General features: G+C 39.0%; 1 protein-coding gene across 4 annotated transcripts in view; it reads left to right on the top strand.

Annotated features, from left to right (window-relative positions):
* Med14 (mediator complex subunit 14) overlaps positions 1-24,575 on the top strand; it is a 70,648-nt gene extending 46,073 nt beyond the window's left edge. Inside the window, exons 21-31 of one of the 4 annotated variants that reach the window (XM_004850016.4) lie at positions 786-1,055; positions 4,655-4,795; positions 8,604-8,715; positions 13,125-13,256; positions 15,291-15,473; positions 16,381-16,616; positions 17,603-17,782; positions 17,876-17,983; positions 20,863-20,988; positions 21,359-21,551; positions 23,964-24,575. In XM_004850016.4, coding sequence (XP_004850073.1) covers positions 786-1,055; positions 4,655-4,795; positions 8,604-8,715; positions 13,125-13,256; positions 15,291-15,473; positions 16,381-16,616; positions 17,603-17,782; positions 17,876-17,983; positions 20,863-20,988; positions 21,359-21,551; positions 23,964-24,037 — 1,755 coding nt within the window. In that variant the 3' untranslated portion in view covers positions 24,038-24,575. The remainder of the gene's footprint in view (positions 1-785; positions 1,056-4,654; positions 4,796-8,603; positions 8,716-13,124; positions 13,257-15,290; positions 15,474-16,380; positions 16,617-17,602; positions 17,783-17,875; positions 17,984-20,862; positions 20,989-21,358; positions 21,552-23,963) is intronic. The other 3 variants (XM_021262563.2, XM_021262565.2, XM_021262564.2) reach the window with 3 other exon arrangements.

The raw sequence follows: 24,575 nt of genomic DNA on the forward strand, positions 1-24,575 counted from the left end.
TGCAACCATTGTGGAAGTCAGTATGGAGATACCTCAAAGAACTAGGACTAGAGGTCCCATTTGACCCAGCTATTCCCCTGCTGGGTATCTTCCCCAAAGAATTAAAAGAATCATACTACAGTGATATATGTGCACCCATGTTCATAGCGGCACAGTTTGTAATAGCTAAAGCTTGGAAGCAGCCCGAGTGCCCATCAACTGGAAACTGGATAAAGAAAATGTGGTTTTTTTATAAAATGAAGTACTACTCAGCCATAAAGAATGAAATACTAGTCATTTATAGCTAAATGGATGCATATCGAGGCCATACTCTTAAGTGAAATAAATAGGACACACGTGTAAATACTGAATAGTTTCTCTAGTGTGAGAAACTGATAGTGTAAACAAGGGTTAAAATGATTAAAATGAATAATTGATAATTTGAAATAGGAAAAAAGGTCCAAAGACAAAGGAGTGAAGGGAGGGGAAGGGGAAAGGAAAAGAGGGAAAGGAAAAACTATGAGAAAAGAAAAAAAAAAAAGGAAATGAAATCTGTGTAAATAGGGAAGGGCGGAGAGGGTGAAGGGTGCACAGGTAATGGGGAAAAAAATAAGAACCAAGATACATCATGTACAGGTACAAACACCCAATGATAAATGTAAACAAATTGTATACCTAAAATGTACCAATAAAAGAACTGAAAAAGAAAAAAAAAAGAAAAAGGAAAAAAGAAAAAAAAGAGAAAATTCCCAGGTTTTAACATTTATACAGAAACTGGCTGCTCTCACCGTATGTGCTCTTTATAGGTACTGTTTGATACTCAGGCTCCATTAAATGCCATTAACAAACTCCCCACTGTGCCGATGTTGGGCCTGACCCAGAGAACCAACACTGCCTACCAGTGCTTCTCCATTCTGCCACAGTCATCCACCCACATCAGACTGGCCTTCAGGAACATGTACTGCATTGACATATACTGCCGGAGTCGAGGCGTGGTGGCAATACGGGATGGTGCCTATAGTCTTTTTGATAACAGCAAGTTAGTTGAAGGTTTTTATCCTGCACCAGGACTAAAGGTAACAGACTTTAGTGTTACAGCATGATATACTAAATGTAAATGTCCTCCAAAACAGTTCCTCTGAGGGAGAAATCATGGGCAAAAACAACAGTCCTGTAGGATTTAGTAAGTAACAGTGTTAATTCATCATCTCTGGAAATTTATTCTGAAGACTCTAACATGAGTTTCCAACCTTTTGGCTTACCTAGGCTGCATTGAGAGAAGAGGAATTTTCTTGAGCTGCATATAAAATATGTAATATAGTTACTGGATATAAGTAACAAAACTTTTCTAAATTTTTTTTTATTATAATAAGTTTGCATGAAGTGCTGTGCCCATGTGTACCAGCTAATGAGAAGTCCTTTATTTGCTTACCCTTTGATAAATAAGGTACTAAAAAGTGCCATGTTTGCTCTTTGGAACTTCATCATTGACTATTGAAAAGGTTTGATCATCAGTTCAACTATGACACTTTTTAAAAATGTAACATCTTGCCGGGGATTTAGCTCAGTGGTTCCGGCGCCTGCCTTGCAAGCGCAAGGTCCCAAGTTCGATCCCCGGTACCAAAAAAAAAAAAAAAAAAAAAGTAACATTTTGTGCCACAACTGCTGGAGATTCTCATGTGATAGCTCAGTTGTTTATGTTCAGAGTCAAATAGTTCTAAAAGGCTTGTTTTGAAAAATAGTCTCCTACAGCCCATTTTTCTGCTTCTCAGACATAACTATTTTTAATTTATATATAGCTGATTCTTAATATTTATATCCATATCTCTAGATAGCATGCTTGCAGTATTATTTGTTGACTTTCTGTTTAGGGCCTTATCTGATTCTCACTGTGGAAAAGAAGGAATTAATTCTTCTTAAATTGTTTTTTTTTTGCATGTACTTTCCGCCTTCCTGACTACTCTCAGTACATGAACACATTTTTCTTTCCTCCTGTTTGCAATGATTGGATAGCAACTACGAGTAGGTAATTTTTTAGTGTTCACATTATTAGGAATAAATAAACACTGCTTGTTCCAAGGTTACTATGATTACTTTTCCTTTCTTGTTCATCATTTTTATTTACCAGGGAATTATTAAATTTTTTTTGTTTGTTTTAGCTTTTTCTATACTTGTTAAACTCCCTCCCAGTTGTGTAACTCTCCTTTCAGCATATTCACATATATCAGATACCTTACTGGTTTCATCTTGAAATCTCTTCCATGTTCCTTTGATCTGCTCCAGTTTGGTAGCACTCCAGGGTTTTTGTGGAATTGTGACATAGGAATCCACAGCAGGATGAAGAAGAGGCCTTGCTTCTTTCTTCTGTTGCATGCCCTGTGGCTTAGGCCCCATGTTTTATTCTTGGTTTACTTGGTTATTTTGGTATCATAAATCCTATAATAACTTCCTGGGAGAAGGTACCTGGGAGGTTATTTGAGACCTAGTGTATCTGAAGACCTCTTCCCTCATCTAATTGAGATTGACTATTGCAGAGAGATTCTAGGCTGCGGTCATTTTCTGTACAAATATTGAAGGCACTGCTTCATTGTTTTTTAGATTCCATTGTGACTGTCAAGATGCTTGATGGCTATTCTAATTCTTGAACCTTATGTATGTGAGTGGACTCTTTCAGTCTGAAAACTTAATTCTTTTGCACTGGGAAATTTCCTTGCATCATTTCTTGCTATTTTCTGTGTTAGCTATTTCTGGTAACTACTGTTCTGATGTTGGGCATCTTAGACTTGTCCTCTAATTTTCTTATCTCTTCTGAGATTTCTCTCTTTGTTTCTGGGAAACTTCCTCATTTTCTATTTTAATCTTTCTATTTTTCCTGTCTGCCAAAAAATTTTTTTGGCTTTTTTTAAATTTGCAAAAGCTTTTTTTTTCTTGTAAATGTTCACTTTATGACATTATGTTCTTGTATGGCTACATTATCTTACTTCTTTTCTTCCTACATAATCTCCATTTCTTACTTTTTTGAGGGGGTTGATTTCTTTCATTTTAATGTCTTTAAATATTAATTCTTAACTCTGCTCTTATTTAAAGAGAAGACTTACTGACTGTTGCAAGAGGATCTGCTTGGGCCATTTCTTTGGGAAACTTTCAATGTCAGTAGCTTTAGATCATTTTTTTGGTACTGGTATAAGTACCAAGAGAAGGGTATCCAAATTTCCTGAATAAATGACATGCATCTGACTCCCGGTTTGGGGAAAGTCAAATGAAAAGAAAAGTAGTATTCTTGACTATCAGTACGTGGACTTTAATCCCCACTTTTAATATGATATCTTTTCTCTCCATTGATCCATGGAGGCCTTCAAGTCAGAGCTTTCACTCCAGGAAAGTGGAGATCAGCTCTGCATAGCCAGTGTAACAGAAGATTTGGGAGAGTTAAGTGTCTCTTAAAGAGACTTAAAGCTGGATGTGGTGGTGCATGCTTGTAATCCCAGCACTCAGGAGGCTGAGGCAGGAGGATTGCTATGTGTTCAAGACCAGCCTGGGCTACCCAGTGGGTTCAGGCCAGTCTGAACTACATAGTGAAACTTTGTCTTGAAAAAACAAAATAAAGAGACTTTCACCCAGTCCTGTTTTTAATCCTACCTTCATGCCCATCTCCAGAGGTGTCTGGTGCTGCCAGTTCCAAGGTATCTTTGAGATCTGGGTGGAAATAGCTTTGCTTCTTGGCTTTCCCCATGGCTTGCTTAGAGTTTCTCACATTGGATACTTCAGCCATTTGCTTTGCAGACTCCAGAACATATTGCTTTTTTTTCTCTTCTCTCATTCTTTTTGTGTTTGTGACTTATTACTTTAAATTATTTTCAGTAGTTTTAGTAGGGTTTCGAGAGAGGATGGAATGTGTATTGCAAATCCATTATTTTTAATTAAAAGTCAGACTGTATACTTTTAATAGTGCTCTAGTGATTTTGGTAAAATTATTATATACATCTTTGAAGACTGGTAAGTAGAAGGTATTAAAAGAACGAGAATCTTGGGCTGGGGATGTAGCTCAGTGGTGCCACCGCCTGCACAAGGTCCTGAGTTCTATCCCCGGTACCCCCCCCCCAAAATTCATATAATATAAAAAGTTGGTTTAATTCTGAATCAGTTTTCCTGTCATATTCTCTAGGTTAAAAAGTGAGAACTCTCATTAAATGGGAAATTTTATAAGTTATTTATATGACCAATGTACAGTTTTTCATTTTCCCCCCTCATTTCTGGTCAGAAGTTAATAAGAAAATATTTTGACCTGGAGGTAAGAGGTACCAGGGTGTACTTCTTTGTTCAATTTTTTATACAATACTTTTTTTTATATAATACTTAATTGTTATAACTTATTACTTCGATGTTTTTTTTTTTTTTTTTTGGTACTGGGGATCAAACTTGGGTCCTTAGCTTGCGAGGCAGGCGGTGGAACCACTGAGCTAAATCCCCGGCCCACTTCGATGTTATTTTTATTGTTGTTGTTAACCATTTTTCCTTCTCCCTTCCATTAAAATGAGTGATATTTCTTCTACCTAGATTGTCCTAATAATAGTTTTCAGGGATGGACATTACATGTTTGCTTCTGTTAAAAAACCATAAATGATTAAAAATATTTTGCTAAAGTATTGTAAATTTTACTCATTTACATCCACAGACGTTCCTGAATATGTTTGTTGACAGCAATCAGGATGCTCGGAGAAGGTCTGTAAATGAGGATGATAATCCCCCTTCTCCTATAGGAGGAGATATGATGGACTCTTTAATATCACAGCTCCAGCCGCCACCCCAGCAGCAGGTAATGTCTCAGCAAAACCCCAAACAGTGTCACATTTGTGTAACTCTGTAGTTTCTCCAGGCATCAGGGCTTCTTTGTTGAAAGATAAAGAAGTCCTTGGTAGCCCAAGAAGCCCAGGAAATCCTTATTTAAAAGAAAAAAAACGACAGAGGATGATGAGGAGGCTTTCTGTAATGGGAAGTGAATAGTGTCAGAGAAAGCATTGATCCCAGACACTGAGATCACACATGCACTTCAGATGATGTGATGTGACTCCAAGGATGGGGACATCCTCTGTGGGACCTCCGGAGACCTTTGGAAGAGAGTCCTCACCATGTCCTGAAGGACAACTGTTACTAAATTATGAACACAGAGATTGATATGTATAGTGATATTCAGTAGGGACTCCTGCAGAGAACAACAGAGAACAAGTATACAAATGTCAAGGGTTCTGTCCTCATACCATTTATTTTTTGGTTTTTTGAGACAAGGTCTCACTCTAGTTCAGGCTGGCTTTGAACTCACTATGTAGCCCAGGCTAGCCTCGAACCTGTGGCAGTCCTCCTGCCTCAGCCTCCGAGTGCTGGGATTACAGGCATGCGCCACCATGCCTGGCTTGTCCTCATACCATTTGGATAAGCCACATTATTGAATCCTAAAAGCTTTCAAGTCATCTTTACACTGCCACATGTCTGTGCCTGAGCAGGCCCCCAGGCCAGCCTTTGTTCTCATGCTGGCCCACCTGAAAGAGAAGATGACCAGGGATTTTTTTTACCCCTTCCATAGTCATATAGGACTTCCTAGCCTGGAATGACTCATTGTGGGTGTGCAGAAGCTTTCTGCCTTTGCTAGAAGACTTCAGAGGCCCAGTGTTTGTTGTATGTGAACACATGACCTGAAGGCAAGAAGAGCTCACTGTTTCTCACCAGAAACGTATTTGAAATGGAATTTCTTGGAACAGCATTGTGAGGGAAGACACTTAGCTATTTTATTACCTACTGTTTGGCTGGCTACTTAGTAACTGCAACTTTATAATGCTTACGTATATACCAGGGCAAAGTGTACTGTACCTGGCAGCTATTCAGATTTCTTGCCTCTTCTCTTTATTTCCCTTCTTTTTGGCTTTGTTTTTTGAGACAAGGTCTCACCATGTGCTCCAGGCTGGCCATGAGCTCACTATGTAGTCTAGGCTGGCCTTGAACTCACAGTTCTCCTACCTCAGCCTTCAGAGCGCTTGGATTATAGGCATGAGCCACTGTACCTGGCTTCAGGGCTTTCTTTCTTAACCTTCATAAAGATGCAGGAAAGCTCGTATAAAGCCCCATGTCAGTGCCTCTGTGTAGCTAAGGCATGGGGCTCTTGTGACAGACGTTGACTCAGATGAGATGGTAGCTCTCTGACAGTGCTGGGCCACCGTGGAGAAATGCTTTAGCAGCTTTTTTTCTTGTAGAAGCCACTTACTTGCATTGTAGGTTTCTGCTGTACCTGATATGGAATGCAGGGATAAGCCACATCTTGAGGAAAGAAGTGACTTACGCGAGCTGGCTGGTGACCATAGCCATAGCAGGGCCAGTGTTGTATGGGGAATGTGTGGAGAATGGGATCCCATTGTTCTCTCCTGGCCCCAAATAAGTCATACATTAGCCTCTTTGCAGATTGTTTTTGTCTTTGAAAAATCATAATCTGACACAGAAAGACCCTATAGTGCTAATTTAGTCCATATTCTGATTTTGCTAAGGTCCTCTATAGCAGTAGCATTTCATACTGAGCATGAGATTTTTAGAAAATAATTCCAGGCTAGAACAAAGGATTAGAAGTGGATAGATTTGGGGAAAGTTAGAATAAATAGCTGGTACAATGGTGTGCACCTGTAATCCCAGCACCAAGACTGAGGTGGGAAGGTCACTTGAGCTCAGGAGGTCAAGACCAGCCTGGGCAGTATAGTGAGAGATCCCAGCTCAACAAAAGTTAGAATAATTTTTCATTTTGTGAAGATTCTAGAATTTTTCTGCTTTTTCTTGTTATATATTTAACCTACAACTAGAGCTTTTTTTTGTTAATTTTAAAATTGATGTTTGACATTTAATATGAGTCAGTTCTTTTCAAAAAATATTCATCTATGGCCAAATATCTTTGGTTAGTGGCTTTGGCTTTGGGTATTCTTAAGGATCCAGCAATTTATTGAACAATTTCAGTTTTCAGTTCTTTTCTGTTTAACAGATACAGTAGTTATACTTTGATTTGTAAACTGTTAAATTCCTTCATAGTTGTGAGGGAGACATTCATAAAGAGTTTCATGTACCTTTTATTTGATGTTAGCAGGTATCTTTTCTTCTTTTGTATAAAATGTAGTTATATTCCATAAGCTAGTCCATGAGAAGAAAATAAGAAGAAACAGAAAAAACCAAACCAAAGCGGACAACCTAGGTATTAAAATGAGTGAAAGATTCAAGGCATTTCCCAAAAGAGGATGTCCCAGTGACCAGGAAGCACAGAAAAGACGTTTAAACCTCATCTGACACCACAGAAATATAAGTGAAAGCTTCAGTAAAATAGTACTCTGTACCACAAAAATGGACTTTAACAAAAACAATTGAATGTTTCACATATACTGATGTATCACATACACCAATACAAAATAAAAACAATAGATAATTCTTGCCAACATTAGTATTAGGAACAACTGAAACTCTCACTGCCAGAAATTTTGTAAAATAATTACCTTGTAGTAGTGTTTAGCAGTAGTCTAGGATGCTAAAACTCAACACTATGCATACTTGTGATTTAACAATTACTCTTAGGTATATATGCAATAGGAGTGCATCAGAAAACAAGACTTTTTATAGCAATCTTATTCCAAAAATTGTGACAACTCAAGTATCCAACAACTATAGAATGAATGAATACATTGAAGCACCTTCATACAAAGGAATATGTGAGAGAAACAAAAAAACAAACTACTGTCACCAGCGATAATGCTGGGTGAATTTCACTGAGATGATGTTCCACAAGAGAAGCCAGACACTATCAAGAGTACATTCAGTATTTATAGGAAATGCAAAAACAGGACCAAGGCTGGGTGATGGAAGTCTTTGGGGGAGGCAAGAAAGACTTGGAAGGTGTATAAGGGAGACTCATAGTATGCTGGTCATGGTCTTCAGTGTCTTGTGCTCTGTGGTAGCTACATTTTTAAAAATTCACCAAACTGCACATTTAATATTTGCTTTTTACTGCATGTGATCTATACCTCAGTTTTTTTGAAAACTGACTGAAGTGATTAGATTTGTTCTTGATTTTTTATCGCTAAAGGTAAAAATAAAGGTGAACAGAGGTCAGGTTGAATTACCATATCTTCCTGACTATAAACTCCGCAAATATAAGATGCACTATTTTTATGTACCGCTAGAAAAAAAACCCCTGCAAATTAAACTGACATAACAGAAGTTGAAAGATACACCGTAATTTCAGAGATGTTAACATGCAGGGGGAAATGTCTTGGAATCCATAAAATGGTAGATAAGCGATGCAGATAAATCGGTGGTGTAGTAGATAAAATGAACAGGATATACCTTGAGGGGTAGAAACTGATGTTGCAAGGTCAGGAATGAGGCTGCTGCTATTTTAAAAATACTTTGAAAATCAGTTTTTAAAGACAGTATATATTTTCCACTATTGATGTACATTTTGTACACTTTCATATCTTGTATTCCCTATTTGGTGACCAGTGAAGTGTGTAAATGTTAATACTATAGCTATAATCAGGGAAAGTCACAGTCTTATAATATCTGCAGTTGGTCATTTCACCAACATTTAATTTTCTTTTTTTCAGCCATTTCCAAAGCAGCCGGGAACATCAGGAGCTTATCCCCTTACTTCACCCCCTACATCTTATCACAGCACAGTTAATCAGTCTCCCTCTATGATGCACACACAGTCTCCAGGTAAGATATTCTTTATTCTCTTGTCATATTCAGCTTTTACACCCAAAATGCACACATGTGTGAGTGCATGAGTATGTGTGCGTGTGCTTGCATGTGTGTGCGTGCACACACGCTGAGAAACACTGCTTATAGCCTCAGGCTTCAGAGAGAATTCCCTTTCTAGACTGGCTAATCGCCATGTTTTCATTGTGACTGGATTGTGAAATCTGTGTTCATAGTTTAGGAGTACTTTAAAAGACTTGAATTAAGGTGAGGTGTTGTCACCCAGAGCCAGACTTGTAGTACTAATCACAGCATAATTGCAGCATGATCTGTATCAGAGGTTGATGAACTTAGGCTTGTAGGCCAAATCCTGTGCACCACCTGTTTCTGTAAATATATAAAATTTTAACCACACTTGTTGATGAAGTGTCTGTGGCTGTTTTCCTTCTATAACCATCCCATTTACCAGGCTTTGGTATGCGAAGCCCCCAGAGCCAGGCAGTGCACATCCTATTTGTCCAAACAAATTGGCTTCGTCCACAGCCCCATGAAGTGCAGTGTAAAAGTGCTTGAAAATACCAACCTTTCCTTTTGACTGAATGATTGGGTGGTATCTCTTGAGCACTTGGTCTGTAATAAATACTACTGGTGCTAGGGGTTCTTCAGGGAGCCAGATGCTGGCTCTGCTCTCCAGTGCTTATGACCTAGCAACATATCCAGGAAGACAAGTAGCAGCTCCATTTGTTTGGGTGGGGGGGTGGGACATGACCTCTTGTCTGCTAGCTCCTGCACTTAATCTGTTCTGTATCAGTAATGCTGCTGAGTATAATGATTTTTAAAGTTTCAGCATGAAGGATGCGATATGTAATATGGGGTGTAAAATATAAGAAATAATTTTTAAAAGTATATGTGCAGTAAAACCCTCTTAATATAAATATATCAGTCCAGTCAACTAAAGAATGCATTACCATTTGAAGATACTCTAGCTTTATTTATGAGACGACAGGGCAAACATAAAACTACATAAAACTTTGATTCTTTTAAAAGTGAAAAACCCTGGGCCTGGGATTTAGCTCAGTGGTTCTGCCACCTGCCTTGCAAGCGCAAGGACCCAAGTTCGATCCCCGGTACCAAAAAAAAAAAGTGAAAAACCCAATAAATGCATTTCTAATTTTCTAAGTTTTCATTTAGTAAAGCAGAATTTGCCATGGATACTCTTGTCCTTTATAAAATACAAAATAATCCTTTTATTTGTATATGTATAAGTGTGTATATATGTGAGAAATTTCTATTGACCAGCAGAACCAGTAAATCTGCAGATGGGAGATGTAGGGATATCACTTGCTATCCACCTAATTTCAGTTGTAAAATGGGAATAATATAAAACATTTTTCTTAGAGATGTTGTGAGAATTGAATGAAATAATTCACATAAAGTATTTAGTCTGGGGCCTGGCACATGACACACTCCTCTTTGACCAACCCCTTGCACTCTCTCTGGTTGCCCAGATTGTGCTGTTTGCCACCCAGCTCGGCCCAGGCACTCAACCCTGGCAGATACCACCCCCAATGTGTGTCACTTAACCACTAGATTGCCCTGTAGATTACTATAGTATGGGGACTTATTTATTTTTTTAAACAGATCTTTATTTTAAACATCTTTATCGAGGAGTGGTGGCACACACCTGTAATCCCCGCACCTTAGAGGCTGAGGCAGGAGGATTGCTGTGAGTTTAAGGCCAGCCTGGGCTGCATAGTGAGACCCTGTCTCAACCCCCCCCCCAAAAAAACCCCAACAAACCCAGCCTGAATTACATAATGAGACATTGTCTCTACAAACAAAAGAATTAAAAAAAAAATCTTTAAACTCTCCCCCTTTTTGGAGGGGGGATGCACGTACTCTTTAGGTTTCTAGCTAAATAGTCTTAATCTGTAATGCCAGATGCGATGAGTGTTAGAGAAGGAGTCACTACGAGTTGGCCATTTCTTCCCAGAGGTGCTTTGTCTGTACTCTTCCCACCTTAATGCCACACCAGATAAGCTGAGACTTGAAAGATGGGTTGGAGTTAGTCAGGTGCAAGGAGGCAGACAAGGGGGTATTTCAGGCAGAGTTCTGGGGTGTGAGGAGCCTGAGGTCCAGAGGCTGGTAGACTATCCCTAATGGCTGGAGTATGGAGAGACAGGGCCCTGTTAGGAATTTTGTCCATTATTGTGTGGGTAAAGGAAGCCATTGCTGTATTTGTAGGGCACTATAGAGGTTCAGTTTGCATAACACAGGGGCCGGAATGGAGGAGGGGTGATTCTACAGTCAAGCCATCTGTGGCTCATCAGAGATGATCAGAGCACAGATGAAGACTTGGAAGTTGTTGTCATATCCAGGGTCACTGAAGCCTGAGTGGGAAGGAAAGCTCAGCCTCTAGGAGCCCCAACCTGTGTGGTAAAGGAACAACTAAGGAGGAAGTAGACAGAGAAACTCAACCCCAGGGGAGTGTGTCTCTAGGATATGAGTTGAGATTGTTTTTTCATAAGAAGGAAAAATAATTTTGAAATAATTGTAGTAGCAGACAGGTTTATCATTCTTTATGTGCCAAGCCCTATTCTAAGTACTTTACTCATTTAATCCTCACAGCAAACTTGTGGCATAGGTCCTATTATCCCCATTTTATGGAGAAGTTAAGTCACTTGTTCAGATCATACAGCTAAAAAAGTACAATAATGTTTAAAGGTTACTGAAGTGGCTCAACATTTATTGAGTGTAACACGTTGGTTTAGGCATTACAGAACATAAAAATAATGAAATTAGGGCTGGGGATTTAGCTCAGTGGTTCTGGCGCCAGCCTCGCAAGCGCACGGTCCCAAGTTCAATCCCTGGTACCAAAAAAAAAAAGAAATTATGGCCAGGTGTGGTGGTGTATACCTGTAATCCCACTCTGGGAGGCTGAGGCAGCAGTATCACCAGAAGTTCAAGGCTAGCCTGGGCTTCATAATGAGTTCAAGGCCAGCCTGAACTATACAGCAAGACCCTGTCTCAATAAACCAAATAAATAAGTATGAAATTATGTAGTAGAGAATTTGAAACCTGTTGATATTGAAAGTATGTAATGGTAATGTAGCAAGAATATTAATGTAGCATTCATTTATAATTTGGGTAGTCATGGTAGCCCCTTTCATAATCCTAAATTAAAACTAGTCTTACAGTTTTAAGTACTATCTTTAAATTCATGTCTTCTGGTTTTTATATCTCTAATCTAGATGTGGCCCCAGAACTTGAGCCCTATATTTGCATACGGTATCTAGTAGCTGCCTGAAATTCAGCATGGCCACAAATACCCCAGTTCAGTGAATGGCAGCCCCTACCTTCCTGTTACTTGGGCCAGAGCTGTTAGAGTCATGCTGAACTCCTCTTTCTACACACTTGGATTATTGTAGCCACCTCTTATTTCATGACGTCTGGTCCACACTCTGCACTGGCCTCTTACTCATTTGGGGTAAAGTCAAAGGCCTTAGTGGCCTACAAGTCCCCATGTGGTCTGAGATCCACCCCCAGACTCTCTGAGGTCACATCTTCCAGGTTTCCCTGTCTCACTGCTCGGCACACCAGCCTTCCCTGTTATGCATAACTGCTTCATCTTCTGGGGCATCTGCACTAGCTCTTCTGTTCACCTGGAGTACCTTACCCCTGGATAACTTCATGCCTTATTCTGCACTTTCTTCCTATCCAGCTCACATCTGTTTTTTGTTGTTGTTGTTTTTGGTGTGATATTGGGGATTGAACCCAGGACCTTCACAGTGAGCTATATCCCCAGAGTTTTTGTTTGTTTGGTTTTGTGTTTTGTTTTGTTTTGCTTTGTTTTATTTTTTAATTTTGAGGCAAGGTCTCACTAAGTTGCCCAGGCTGGCCTCGAACTTCAGCCTCCTGCGCATGTCCTCTTAAAGAAGTTTTTTTGGATTGCTTTATATAAAGAACAGTACCCTCCTTCAGTACTACTGATAATTGCCTCCTTAGCTTGCTCTAGTTTACTCCATAGCGCTAATCATTACCTGACAGATTTGTTTGTCTTTCTCATTTTACTAGAATATAAGCTCCATCAGAGCAGGAATTTTTGTCTCTTGTTAACTGCTGTATCCTCAGTGCCTAAAACAGTGCTTGGCATGAAGTTGGCATTCATGCCTACTTATTCAATGAATAAGTGAGTAAAAAGCACACTGGATTTTAAAAAAATTATTTAGTCAACTTAAGGGCTAGAATTTGGGCCCATAGAATTGAACTCTTTTTCAGTGATGAACTCTTTCCAGTTTTTCTTTCTGCTATTATGGGAGCTTTACTACTTGTTTCTTTAGGCTCTAGGGAGATTTTTAATTTGGGGTCCTTGGACAGGACATAATATGTGTCCTGCAAGATCATCTATAATTATTTTCCTTTATTAGGAAATCTGCATGCTGCCAGCTCCCCCAGTGGGGCTTTGAGAGCCCCATCACCAGCGTCATTTGTTCCAACTCCTCCCCCATCCTCGCATGGAATCTCAATAGGACCAGGGGCCAGTTTTGCTAGTCCGCATGGTGAGTCCATACCTGGAAATCGTGACAGTGTAAGAGCTTGACATAAAAATATTTTTTGTTTAATAAATTTTCTTATTGCAAAATTAGTGCTTGTTTGTTTAGGAAGTAGCAAAAGTATTGCTTGCAGAAAAAGAAACTTTTCTTGATCACACCATACAGGGGTGATGACTAGCTGGGTCTGTCTCCGCTTTCTCTATCTCTCTTTCTCTGTCTTCTGTCCCTCTCGCTCTGCCTTGCCCTCCCTACTCGCCTGCCTGCCCGCCTGCCCGCCTGCCCTCTACTCTCACACACCATCCCCCGCTTACCCCGGTGAATTGTTTTGTCACTTGAATTTTACCTTTTAACTCGAAAATTCTAGTTTGAATGGATTCAAGTAGATAAAGAATAGAAGTGATAAAAAAAAAAAGAAGTGATAGTGAAATGTTTCTTTTTTTACTGTGTCAACCACCTAGTTCCTCTTTCCAGAGGAATTTTGTATTACTAGTTTCTGATATGTTCTTGCAGAGCTGCATTTTCTTTCTTTTTTTTTAATGTATTAATTTGTTTTGGTAGCACTGGGGATTAAACTCGGGATTCGAATTGAGCTGCATCTCACTTTTTTTTTTTTTTGAGACACAGTATCACTTAGTCGCTGAATTTGCCTAGGCAGGACTCTCCTTGAACTTGCCAGCCTCCAGCCTCATCCTCTCAGAGTCAAGAGCTGCATTTTCATACACAAATATGTGTGTCTTTTTTTATAAATATGGCAGCATACTATACAGAGTCCAGTGTCTTACTTTTTTCACATAACATATCGTGAATACCAGAGCCGGGCGTGGTGGCACACGCCTGTGATTCCAGCACTGAGAGGCTGAGGCAGTAGGATTGCTGAGAATTTGAGGCCAGCCTTGGCTATATAGTGAGTTCAAGGCCAGCCTGAACTACATAACGAGACCCTGTCTCAGAAAACACACACACAAAAAAGAGCTTTCTGATTTTAAGCTGTGTATATCAGTGGTTTTATTTTTTAGTATTAGCACATATGGGAATATTTGTTAGTAAAAACTACATTATTGTACTACATGACTTTATAGTATTTTCTCTTGCTGGACATACCATAATATAACTGCTTTCTTGTATTATGTGTTTTGAATGTTTCCATTTAAAAATGGTGCCATCTGCTCACATCCATGATTATTTCCTTAGGAAAATTCCTAGAAGTGGAATTATGGTCTCAGAAGGTTTGAGAAATTCTAAAGCTTTTGAAACATAGTGCAAATGCTCCCTAAAAGGTTGTACCAATTTCCTATAGCATCATAAGAGAATGTCTATTGTCTGCATCATTGCTACCTCAGGGTATTAAGATTTTTTAAAGTCTTGGCTATTTTAATAGATGAAAAATGGTATCTTACTATTGAATATGTATTTGGTTATTAGTGGAATTGAACCCTTTTTTAAAGTACATTGGATGCCGGGCATGGTGGTGCATGCCTATAATCCCAGAACTCAGGAGGCTGAGGCAGGATGATCACCAGGAGTTTGAGGCCAGCCTGGGCTACATAGCGAGACCCTGTCTCCAAAAAAAAAAAAAAGAAGCTTTGAGATTGCTTACTATTTTCCTGCATATAGTGGCATAAAGTTGATTGTTATATATTACATATGTAGAAACTCTTGTGAAGGTAAATTTTATCCTTGTTTTTCCAATTCTCATATCCTGTTAAAAAGTATAAAAAGTACATGAAATAGAGATACATGTATGACAGGTTAAGAAACTTCAAGCTTTAGTGAAATATCTTCTTAAATAATATAAAATTAATCACCATTTAATGATTTGAATGCTGACAAATAATTTTCAGTTACTAAAATACAAGTTTTTGCTGGGCATGGTGGCACACACCTGTAGTCCCAGCACTTGGGAGGCTGAGGCAGGAAGATCACCACAAGTTTGAGGCCAGCCTGGACTACATAGTGAGGTCAAGGCCAGCCTGAACTACATGTCTCAAAAATAAATAAATAAAATACAAGGTTTGAAAACCATCTGTTTATTTTTTTCAGGAGCTCTCGATCCTAGTTCCCCTTACACTATGGTATCACCAAGTGGACGAGCAGGGAACTGGCCAGGGTCTCCTCAAGTGTCAGGCCCTTCAACAGCCACACGTTTGCCTGGAATGTCACCAGCTAACCCATCACTACATTCTCCAGTTCCAGATGCTTCTCACTCTCCTCGAGCTGGAACAAGTGAGTGTCAATCAGCATTTTTGTGTTCTTAGTGTAACTAACAAATGACCTGTTTTATCCCATCCTCACATTTGAAAGTCATGACCCATTTGTTGAATGAGGATTCCTAGAAACTTAAAATCTGTATCCATAGCATAAATCCATTAACAATGTTAATTTGCAAAGTCATAAAAAATGTAAGAAAGGGAGCTATCTCCTCAAGTTGTATGAAGTGAGTCCCAGCACCTCTCTCTTGACCACTAACTTGTAGCTGCCATATTGGACCATAAAAGATACTTTAAGTGACATGGTTATGCAGATTAATGCAGAAGACAAGACTTGTACAAATACATTTGTTAGCTTTCACTGCTAAACTGAGTGCTTAAAACAACAATCAAATGTTAGCTCATCGTCCTGCAGTTTGGTAGCCTCTGCTGGGCTCTCTCGTGTGTCAGTGGTCATTTCCTGGGTTGACTAGGTACTGGCTGGCCTAGGATAGCCTCAGCTGGCATGGCTCCTGTCTGCTCTCTGTGGTCTCATACTTGATCAGGAGCTTCTTCATGGGGTTGGATGAGGTTCCAAGAGAGCAAGTACAAGTCTAGGCTTACAGTTAGCTCAGTGTCACTGCCACCACATTCTGTTGGCCAAAAGCGAAAGGTAAGGCCAGCCAGATTCCAGGTAGATAAATAGAACCCCAGCCCTTTAAAGATTTTCTGCATTCACTTGCAAGGGGCCTGGATACAGGAAGGAGAATAATTATGGCTGGTTTTGCTAACAGAAAGTTTTACTATATAATTGCTACACCACAAGGAGTAACCAAAACAGTGCAGATTGATTGAGAATACCAACATTTTCTAAGAAAATAAAACAGGAAAGAATGAGATACTATGCATTTATAAATGAAATGGCATGTTTTTCTTCCCCACAGGTTCCCAAACAATGCCAACAAACATGCCTCCACCTCGTAAACTACCTCAGCGCTCTTGGGCAGCATCCATACCAACCATCCTCACTCACAGTGCCTTGAACATTTTACTGCTGCCCTCGCCAACGCCAGGCCTTGTGCCTGGCCTGGCAGGGAGTTACCTTTGTTCCCCACTTGAGAGATTCCTTGGATCAGTCATCATGAGACGACACCTTCAAAGAATTATTCAACAAGAAACGGTATGGGTACCTATTGACCTTCTAAGTGGTGATGATCAAAGGTAGAATGCTGAGTTGTCTTGCAGAATAGGATCTGAACTAGAGTAATACTCTCTCATCCCCTTTAGCCAGCTTGTTAGAATTAGACTTTCCTTTCTGCTCTAGCATTAAAAATGGATGCCACTATTTCCTTTGCATTCTTAGGTTAGTATATTTTTGCATTTTATAGTTTGCTGTGCTGTGGCTTCCATGTCTTGTGACTAACGTGGACCTGGAAACAAGTTACCACGTCATATAGGACCAGTGTGCGTAGGATGTAGCCTTGCAGAGACTAGCACCTGAGTAACCATTTGCCTTTGCAGCCAGGCTGCCTTCAAATCTGAATGTCTGTTGAAGTAAAATTATTTATGATTGCAGGGGTGAAAATACATAAACAATTGAATATATTTAACACCCTTACAGAAAAGGACATCTAACCCATCCTATAGTGATACTGTTAGGAAATAGTACAGGGCATACTGCCTGAAAATAGACTGTTGGGAAAATGTCTTCACCTTTCTGATAATGGTATCTACCTACTAACAATTGTGGGAATTTGAGCTATTTAGTATAAAGTCCTTACCATAATGTCCCGGTGCTCAGTACACATTAGTTATAATTTTATATTATTATCGATATAATGTATTAATGAGGTAGTCAAATGGTAAATGTTTAAAATATCCACTCCATGGTTGGCACAAAGCCATGCTGCAACCTTTATATTCAGATATGGAGGAAAAAAACAAAAGTTTTAGCATAAGCTGAATAAATTAGCATTGAAACCGTTAATCATGAGACCAGTGATCAGCTCTGCCATTTGCATTCCATGTCAGCTTTCGGGTCATTGAACTTCATTTTGCTCACCTCTATCAACTTAGTTGTTTTCCTTTTGAAATAATTCTCTCAGTAACATACTCATTTTCTTTTTGTCTTACATGTTGACTTGAAACATTCTTCTTATTTTGCAGCTACAGCTGATAAATTCCAATGAACCTGGAGTGATCATGTTTAAAACTGATGCACTAAAATGCAGAGTAGCCCTTAGTCCCAAAACCAACCAGACCCTTCAGCTAAAAGTGACACCGGAAAATGCAGGACAGTGGAAACCTGATGAACTTCAAGTTTTGGAGAAATTCTTTGAGACAAGAGTATGTGTATAATAATGCATGGTTTTATTATAATTGGTGCAACAGGGAGATCAAAGCAGAAGGAAGAGTAACTTGCTTTATTTATCCTCATAGGTTGCAGGACCACCGTTTAAAGCCAATACATTAATAGCCTTCACCAAACTATTAGGAGCACCTACACACATCCTCAGGGACTGTGTGCATATTATGAAGCTAGAGCTGGTAAGTTCCAGAGAAACATGTACTTTTCTTGCAAGGTCTGTGTAGGGAAATTCAAGTTGGTGGGAGGAGTGTTTCTTAGTTTTCACTCATTTATGTACTTTCTCCCATTTTTCTCTCAAATTCTGAATTTTTAACTTCAATTTTATTTATCTTTAGTTGGCACCGTTCCATCCAGAACAATATGATAGAGTGAGAAATTCCTCCTCTGTCCCTATGCACCATCCTCTGTCCAACCACAGAATTCCCTGTGGCTTGCCTCTCGCTGCAGAGGGTTTGTTCATAAAGGCCAGTAAATCTCTCAAACACACTTTATTTTAATGAGATGATTTGTACTTTTATTATGAAATCTTTTACACATATATAAACGTGTAGTGTTACAATCTTAAAAATCTTGATTCCTCACTTTTGTTGGTCATACACACTGTGTTAAGATGGAAGTGCTGAATCACAGACAGCAGATGCTGCAGGGGCAACAGTCACCTCACCTCAGAGTACTAAATAGCAGCTCTTGCTCTGGTTTTGGCCTTTCAAGGATTTGCTTTATTTTCTGCATAGTGCAGTCTGCATTTGTATTAGTTTTCTAGTGGTCCTGTAAGAAATTACCACAAACTGAATGGCTGACAAGAGCAGCAGTTTATTCTTTCATAGCACTGGAAGCTAGAAATTCTCAATGAAGCTGTCAGTGGGGCCATGCCGTCTCTGAAGGTTCTAAAGGAGAATCTCTTCAATGCCTTCCTCTTAGCTCCTGGTAATTGCCAGGAGTCCTTGGTGTCCCTTGGCTTATATACCCATCATTCCAGTCTCTGTCTCCCCATGTGTATCTCTGCCTGTGTCTCTTTTCATCTTATAAATGACAGCAGCTACATTGAATTAGGATTCACCCTCATGAGCTCAACTCGATTACATTGCAAGTACCCTGTTGTCAAGTAAGATACTGGGAATTAGGACTTCACATCTTTTTCAAGCACTTAATTCAACCTGTAACAGCAATTAAAGAGATGTCTCCCCACCTCCAAATATTTGTTAGTGTTTGTGGTGGAAGGCTGTTGAGGTTGACTCAGTATTTGAAATGGAGGAGAATGTTGCTTAGTTCACTGAATGAATCTTGGGAAATCTTTCCATATCAGTACACAAAGAAGGTCCTTGTGTTTTTGAACAAAGCCTTAATTTCTTTTCTTTTTTTTTTTTTTGGTACCGGGGATTGAACTCAGGACCTTGCTCTTGCAAGGCAGGCGTGGTGCCGCTGAGCTAAATCCCCAGCAAAAGCCTTTGTTTCTTTATATAAATGTATTAAAATGGCTAACCAGTCTTCTCTTGATGGTCATTTTGGGGGTTTCTGATCTTTTGCTGTTACAAAGAGGGCCACAATAAAGAGCCTTTTGGCAGATGTGCCTATGTATCTGTAGGATCTGTTTTTAGAATTAATAGTTAAGTCAAAGGATATGTATGCTTATAATTTTGACATATTGCCAAATTTTTCTCCATGGAGATCATGCCAGTTTATATTCCCACTAGTAATTTATGAGAATACTTGCTCTTCTATATCCTTGTCAACAGCTGTATCACTCTTTAGATTTTGGAACTTTCTTTTACTGATTTGTAGACACTCTGTGCATATTACAGAAGTTAGGCCCTTGAGATATTACTTGTAATTTAAAAATAAATAAATAAATTAATTACTTAAGCTAGCTGTGCTGGGGATGGAACCCAGGGCCTTGTGCTTACCAAGCAAGTGTTCTACCACTGAGCTGGTAGAACACCCCTGGCCCTGTTGTAAATATTTTTTCCTAATTTTACATTTGTATTTTTGGTAGGCTTAATGATTTTCTTTTTTTGAGACAGGGTCTCGCTGTATAGTTAAGGCTAATCTTGAACTCACTTTGTAGCCCTGACTGGGTTCAAATTCAATGGTGATCCTCTTACCTCAGCCTGGGTGCTGTGATTATAGGCATGTGCCACCGCACCTGACGATTTAACTATTTTCTTAACAATCATACAAATGGAATCCAGGTGACAACTGATTTAATTTTTCAGTCTAGTCCTTTCATTTTAATGTTTCTAGTGTTGCTTTGAGTAACCCCAGTACAACACTCCTTTTAGTTGGAGTTTTACTATTGGGGAAGCAATGTTCTTTTGCTAGTGGTCTGAACATTTGGCTTCTGATCTAGTATAGGCTGTAGCAAACATTGTGTCAGAAATCTTTGAGATTTTAAAGAAGTAAATATTTATGTGTCTAAAGCACCAGTGGATATAATTGAAACTCATTAACACAGTTTGAGTAGTTTAGGGAAAGAGTTGGAAAAAGGACTGGAAAGTCTAGATTAACCAGGTAAGAAGGGGCCTTGACTGCCAGGTGTTGGTCTTCAGTGTTGGGGAGTGGAGCAGAGGGGCAGTATGTGTCCCAGAATGTCCCTGGACATTTGTGAGCTTGATGGAACTAGCAGTAGTGTAAGAGAGGAGTAGGAGAGGCAGCTGCTGGAAGGGACTGCTACGGGACCCTGGGAGAAGTGATGAAGCCCCGAGCTTGGTGACCTCTGTGAAAATAAGTGAGGGGACAGGCGTCAGAGACACTGCAGAAGCCAAATCCACAGGCCTTGGCAAGTGAGTGAAGTGGAGGGGAGGGAGGGGACATGCTACATAAATTTAGGGTTGACTATCAGTTACTTTATGTATATATTTCTTTGAGAAAAAAAAGATTATCATCATTATGTTCTGTTAATAATTAGGTGTAAGATGAAATTCTGACCTTTCAGACTCCAATACTAGAATATGACTTTACATGTTCATATATATATATATATGTATCTATGCATGATATATGTGTATGTATAGATGTATATATACTTTATGATGGTTTTTCCTTTGTTTCACCAAAACAGTTCCCTGACCAGGCAACACAGCTAAAATGGAATGTTCAGTTTTGCCTGACGATCCCTCCCAGCGCACCGCCAATTGCACCTCCTGGGACGCCTGCTGTGGTGCTGAAATCCAAAATGCTATTTTTTGTAAGTACCATCCGGCACCTGTGTATGGGTAGAACTTCTGAGGAGAAAGCCACGTGAGAGTAATAGAGCAGCTTATGGATAACTGCATAAATTTTTCATTGCTGCCAAAGATAGACTCAGATTCCTTAAATGTCAGTTTAGACTTCATGGAATCTTGGGTCCTTTAGTAATAATAGAAATTTATTGAACTAAGAAACTGTGGCACAGTTGCATTTGAACTGTAATACTCAGTTGTCACTTTTCTTGTCATATTTAATTTTCTTTTGCTTGCTGAATCAATCGGAAAGTATAGTAAATGATACTGCCCTATGACAAATTTAGACAGATATTTTATTTTCTTAATGTTTCTATTCTCTTTGTGTGTCTACAGCTTCAACTAACTCAGAAAACATCGGTCCCTCCCCAAGAACCTGTTAGTATTATAGTTCCAATCATTTATGACATGGCTTCAGGTACAACCCAGCAGGCAGACATTCCCAGACAGCAGAACTCTTCTGTTGCTGCTCCCATGATGGTCAGCAGCATTCTGAAGAGGTTTGCAGAGATGAATCCACCACGACAAGGTACATGACCAGTAGACAATGTTTTCTATTGCATATATGTTCTAGAAGTTCTTTTGAGAGATACCTCCTTCTATTCTCTTTACCCTTTACCCACCCCCAACCCCAATCCTAATACTAGAGCTCTGGTTGCCGTGGCCCTCTTACTGTCTGCCTGTCGCTTTCTTCCTTTCTCACTGGTTTTTCATTTTTGTCCATTTCTCTGCTGCCTGGACTTTATTTTCCTTAGTGATTTACTATTGGGACTGACCCAGTTGCTAATGCCAGAAGCTTGTATTTATAGCACACATTGATTGCCACAAAGCCCGAGGTTAGGATGATAGAATTTTCCATGGCTGTGAATTCCTGCCCTACCATCAATACCTGCCACTCTGTACATCACAAAGTTGGAATGCATGTTGGTTTCTCATATTTCATGGTTCAATCATGAATAGAATACTATCATTAAAAGTTCTGTATCTTCTAAATGTTTTGTGAAGAATAAAAGCTGATACAAATGGCATCACTGCTTTTTGGGCTTCTTATATAAGTGTCAGGCGGGTGCAAGTGAAACTTCACCAAGTGCACAATGAATGAAGCTCTCAAACTGAACATTTCCCAGGAAACCAGAGTGCTTCCAGAAAGATAAACGAAGTCCCTTTGATACTGGAGTAGCCTACACTTAACACGCAGCTCCTGGCAGTGCTAATTCTGGGGTTACAAAATAAAGCTCACCCAGGAGAACTTTTCTTCTATTTTGCTCATTTCTAATATTAAGAAATTAAATTTAAATTACAATTTTACTTATTTCTAACATTAAGGAAGTCCTCTCTTTGTTTAGAATAGTTCAATAACAGAATTATGGTAAACGAGGGAAAGTTGTTCTCTGAAACATTTTTAGGTACCACAGTGTCAAAGATTTAGGACTCATGAGAATTGTTTATTTAAACTATTTGTTTCCCCATATTGTACGTAAGTGATTTCTCACTTTAGTTTATAAGGAATACACTGGGCAGTAGAGAACAGTATGCTTCTTTTGTTGTGGTACTTCTTCTTACAATTTTCTGCTTTCATCCTTTGACTTCTCTCTTCTTTCAGCTAAAAGTAGGTCCTCAAGAATCAAAGTTTAAAGCTATCAGAATTCTCAAAGTAGCAGTCCAGTAGAACTTTTGATAATCATTCCTTCAGAGGCAGTTGACTATCTTACATGTTTTATGTATTATGTCTCGTGGAATTTAAAATTAAAGGAAAATGTTTTGATCCTATTGGGATCAAGTTTTCCTCCCTTATCAATGGAAGTATTTTTTTAAATGCATATATCACTTTCTTTTGTTTAAGAAATTGGTCAGCTATTTTAGAAGTGTTTTTCTTTTTCTCCCCCTTTGGTTGGACAGGCGTTTAGATTTCCTTTTCTTTCTGGACCTTGATTTTCCAGTGGTTGGAGAGAAGGTTGGCAGCAACCTAACACAGGGTCACTGCACATCCTGCCCTGCCAGATTCACATGAGTCTTCAGTTCTCCCACCTTCAACCACATAGTGTCAAACTGTGATCTGGTAAAAGGGACCCAGCTTTGGGTGAATAATATTTAAGTATTTGTAATATTTATAAGAAGTGAGAGGCAAAAGGGAAATAGAGACCCTTTCCCCCCCAACAGAAGATCTTATTTTTGGATTGTTGGTCTACCATACTTGGGGCTCCCTCCCTCCTCCACGCACCCATCACTTCTTCCAGGGTGAAGAGCTTTGAAGAAAAATCACTTTATGAATTCTAGAAGTTGGCTATTTCCTTGGAATGTGGTAGAAATCTCCAGTAGATGTCATAGACCTGCACTGTCCAAGATAATTGCCACTAGCCAGATGTGGCTAATTAAGTTAAATTAAAATCTAGATTCAGTCTCACAGTCACGTGACCTACATTACAAGTGCTCACTAGCCACAGTGCATATGTACGTGTCTGTTATCACGGAAAGTTCTCTCGGACAGTGCTGTCATAGACATTTTTATCTGGCCATCAACGCAACATTAGGACATCACCAAAGTTGTAATATATAAACTAGATTTTTTCATTAGATCCAAAATGCACAAGGAGTCAGTAGCCTTAACCTTTTAGTATAAAGCTTAACTTTACAGGCTTGTCTAATAAAACATTGTTTCTGTACAACCCCTGGCATATCTTCTTAAATTCAAATCTAACTGGGACTCACTCAGAATGTTCTACTGAGGAGGGAAAAAAAAAAAACCAAAACCCAAGCCAAATATAATCTGATAATTCATACAGCTCAACCCCCTCTATACTCTGAACAGTTAAAATTCAGTCTTTTATTTTGATCTTTAAAGTTCTTACTAATTTTAGGTTTAATTCCCCTCCCCCGCCAGTGTGTTAACATCATCTTTTCTGTATTGCGAATAGCTAATGACCATTTTTCTCTGTTGCAGGTGAATGCACAATATTTGCAGCTGTTCGTGATTTAATGGCTAATCTTACACTGCCCCCTGGTGGGCGTCCATAGATACTATTGTTTTTAAACCAGGAAGGCTGACAAATGAGACAAAACAACCAAAAAAAAGTCTGAATTCAGCCTTCAGTTTAAAAAAGAAAAAGGACTTTTTTTTATTTTAAGAGCTAACTATTCTAAACTGGCAAAAAATTTCAGGGTGCACTTCTTTCTTCAAAAAGATCATCAATCTTTTGTATAATGAACTTGTATAGTGTGTTTAAATGGGACACGTTTCAAACTAGGTAATATATCAGTGTCCACTTGCCAGTAATAGAGTTAATATTCTGTTTTATACTATAAAGTTATGAAAATGCCAAACTTGTTTATTTAATTGTTTTCTTATGTTTTGGGTGTAATAGTCCTTTTTTATTTTTGTTTTGTTTTTTAAGGCAGGTCTGTCATTTTTGAATACTGTAAAACTGTGATAAACTTTATATTGAAGCTGTATTTTAATATGACCGCTTTGAATCCTTACATGAAAATGTTCTGGGAGTTGTTATAAACACATCCCAAAGAAGCAATATTTAATAAAACTAGGTTAAAAAAAAAA

This window comes from Heterocephalus glaber, unplaced genomic scaffold (genome assembly GCF_053883595.1).
Source record: "Heterocephalus glaber isolate CG9 unplaced genomic scaffold, H.glaber_assembly_v1.0 deba00001547, whole genome shotgun sequence".
Classification (NCBI taxonomy): Eukaryota; Metazoa; Chordata; class Mammalia; order Rodentia; family Bathyergidae; genus Heterocephalus; species Heterocephalus glaber.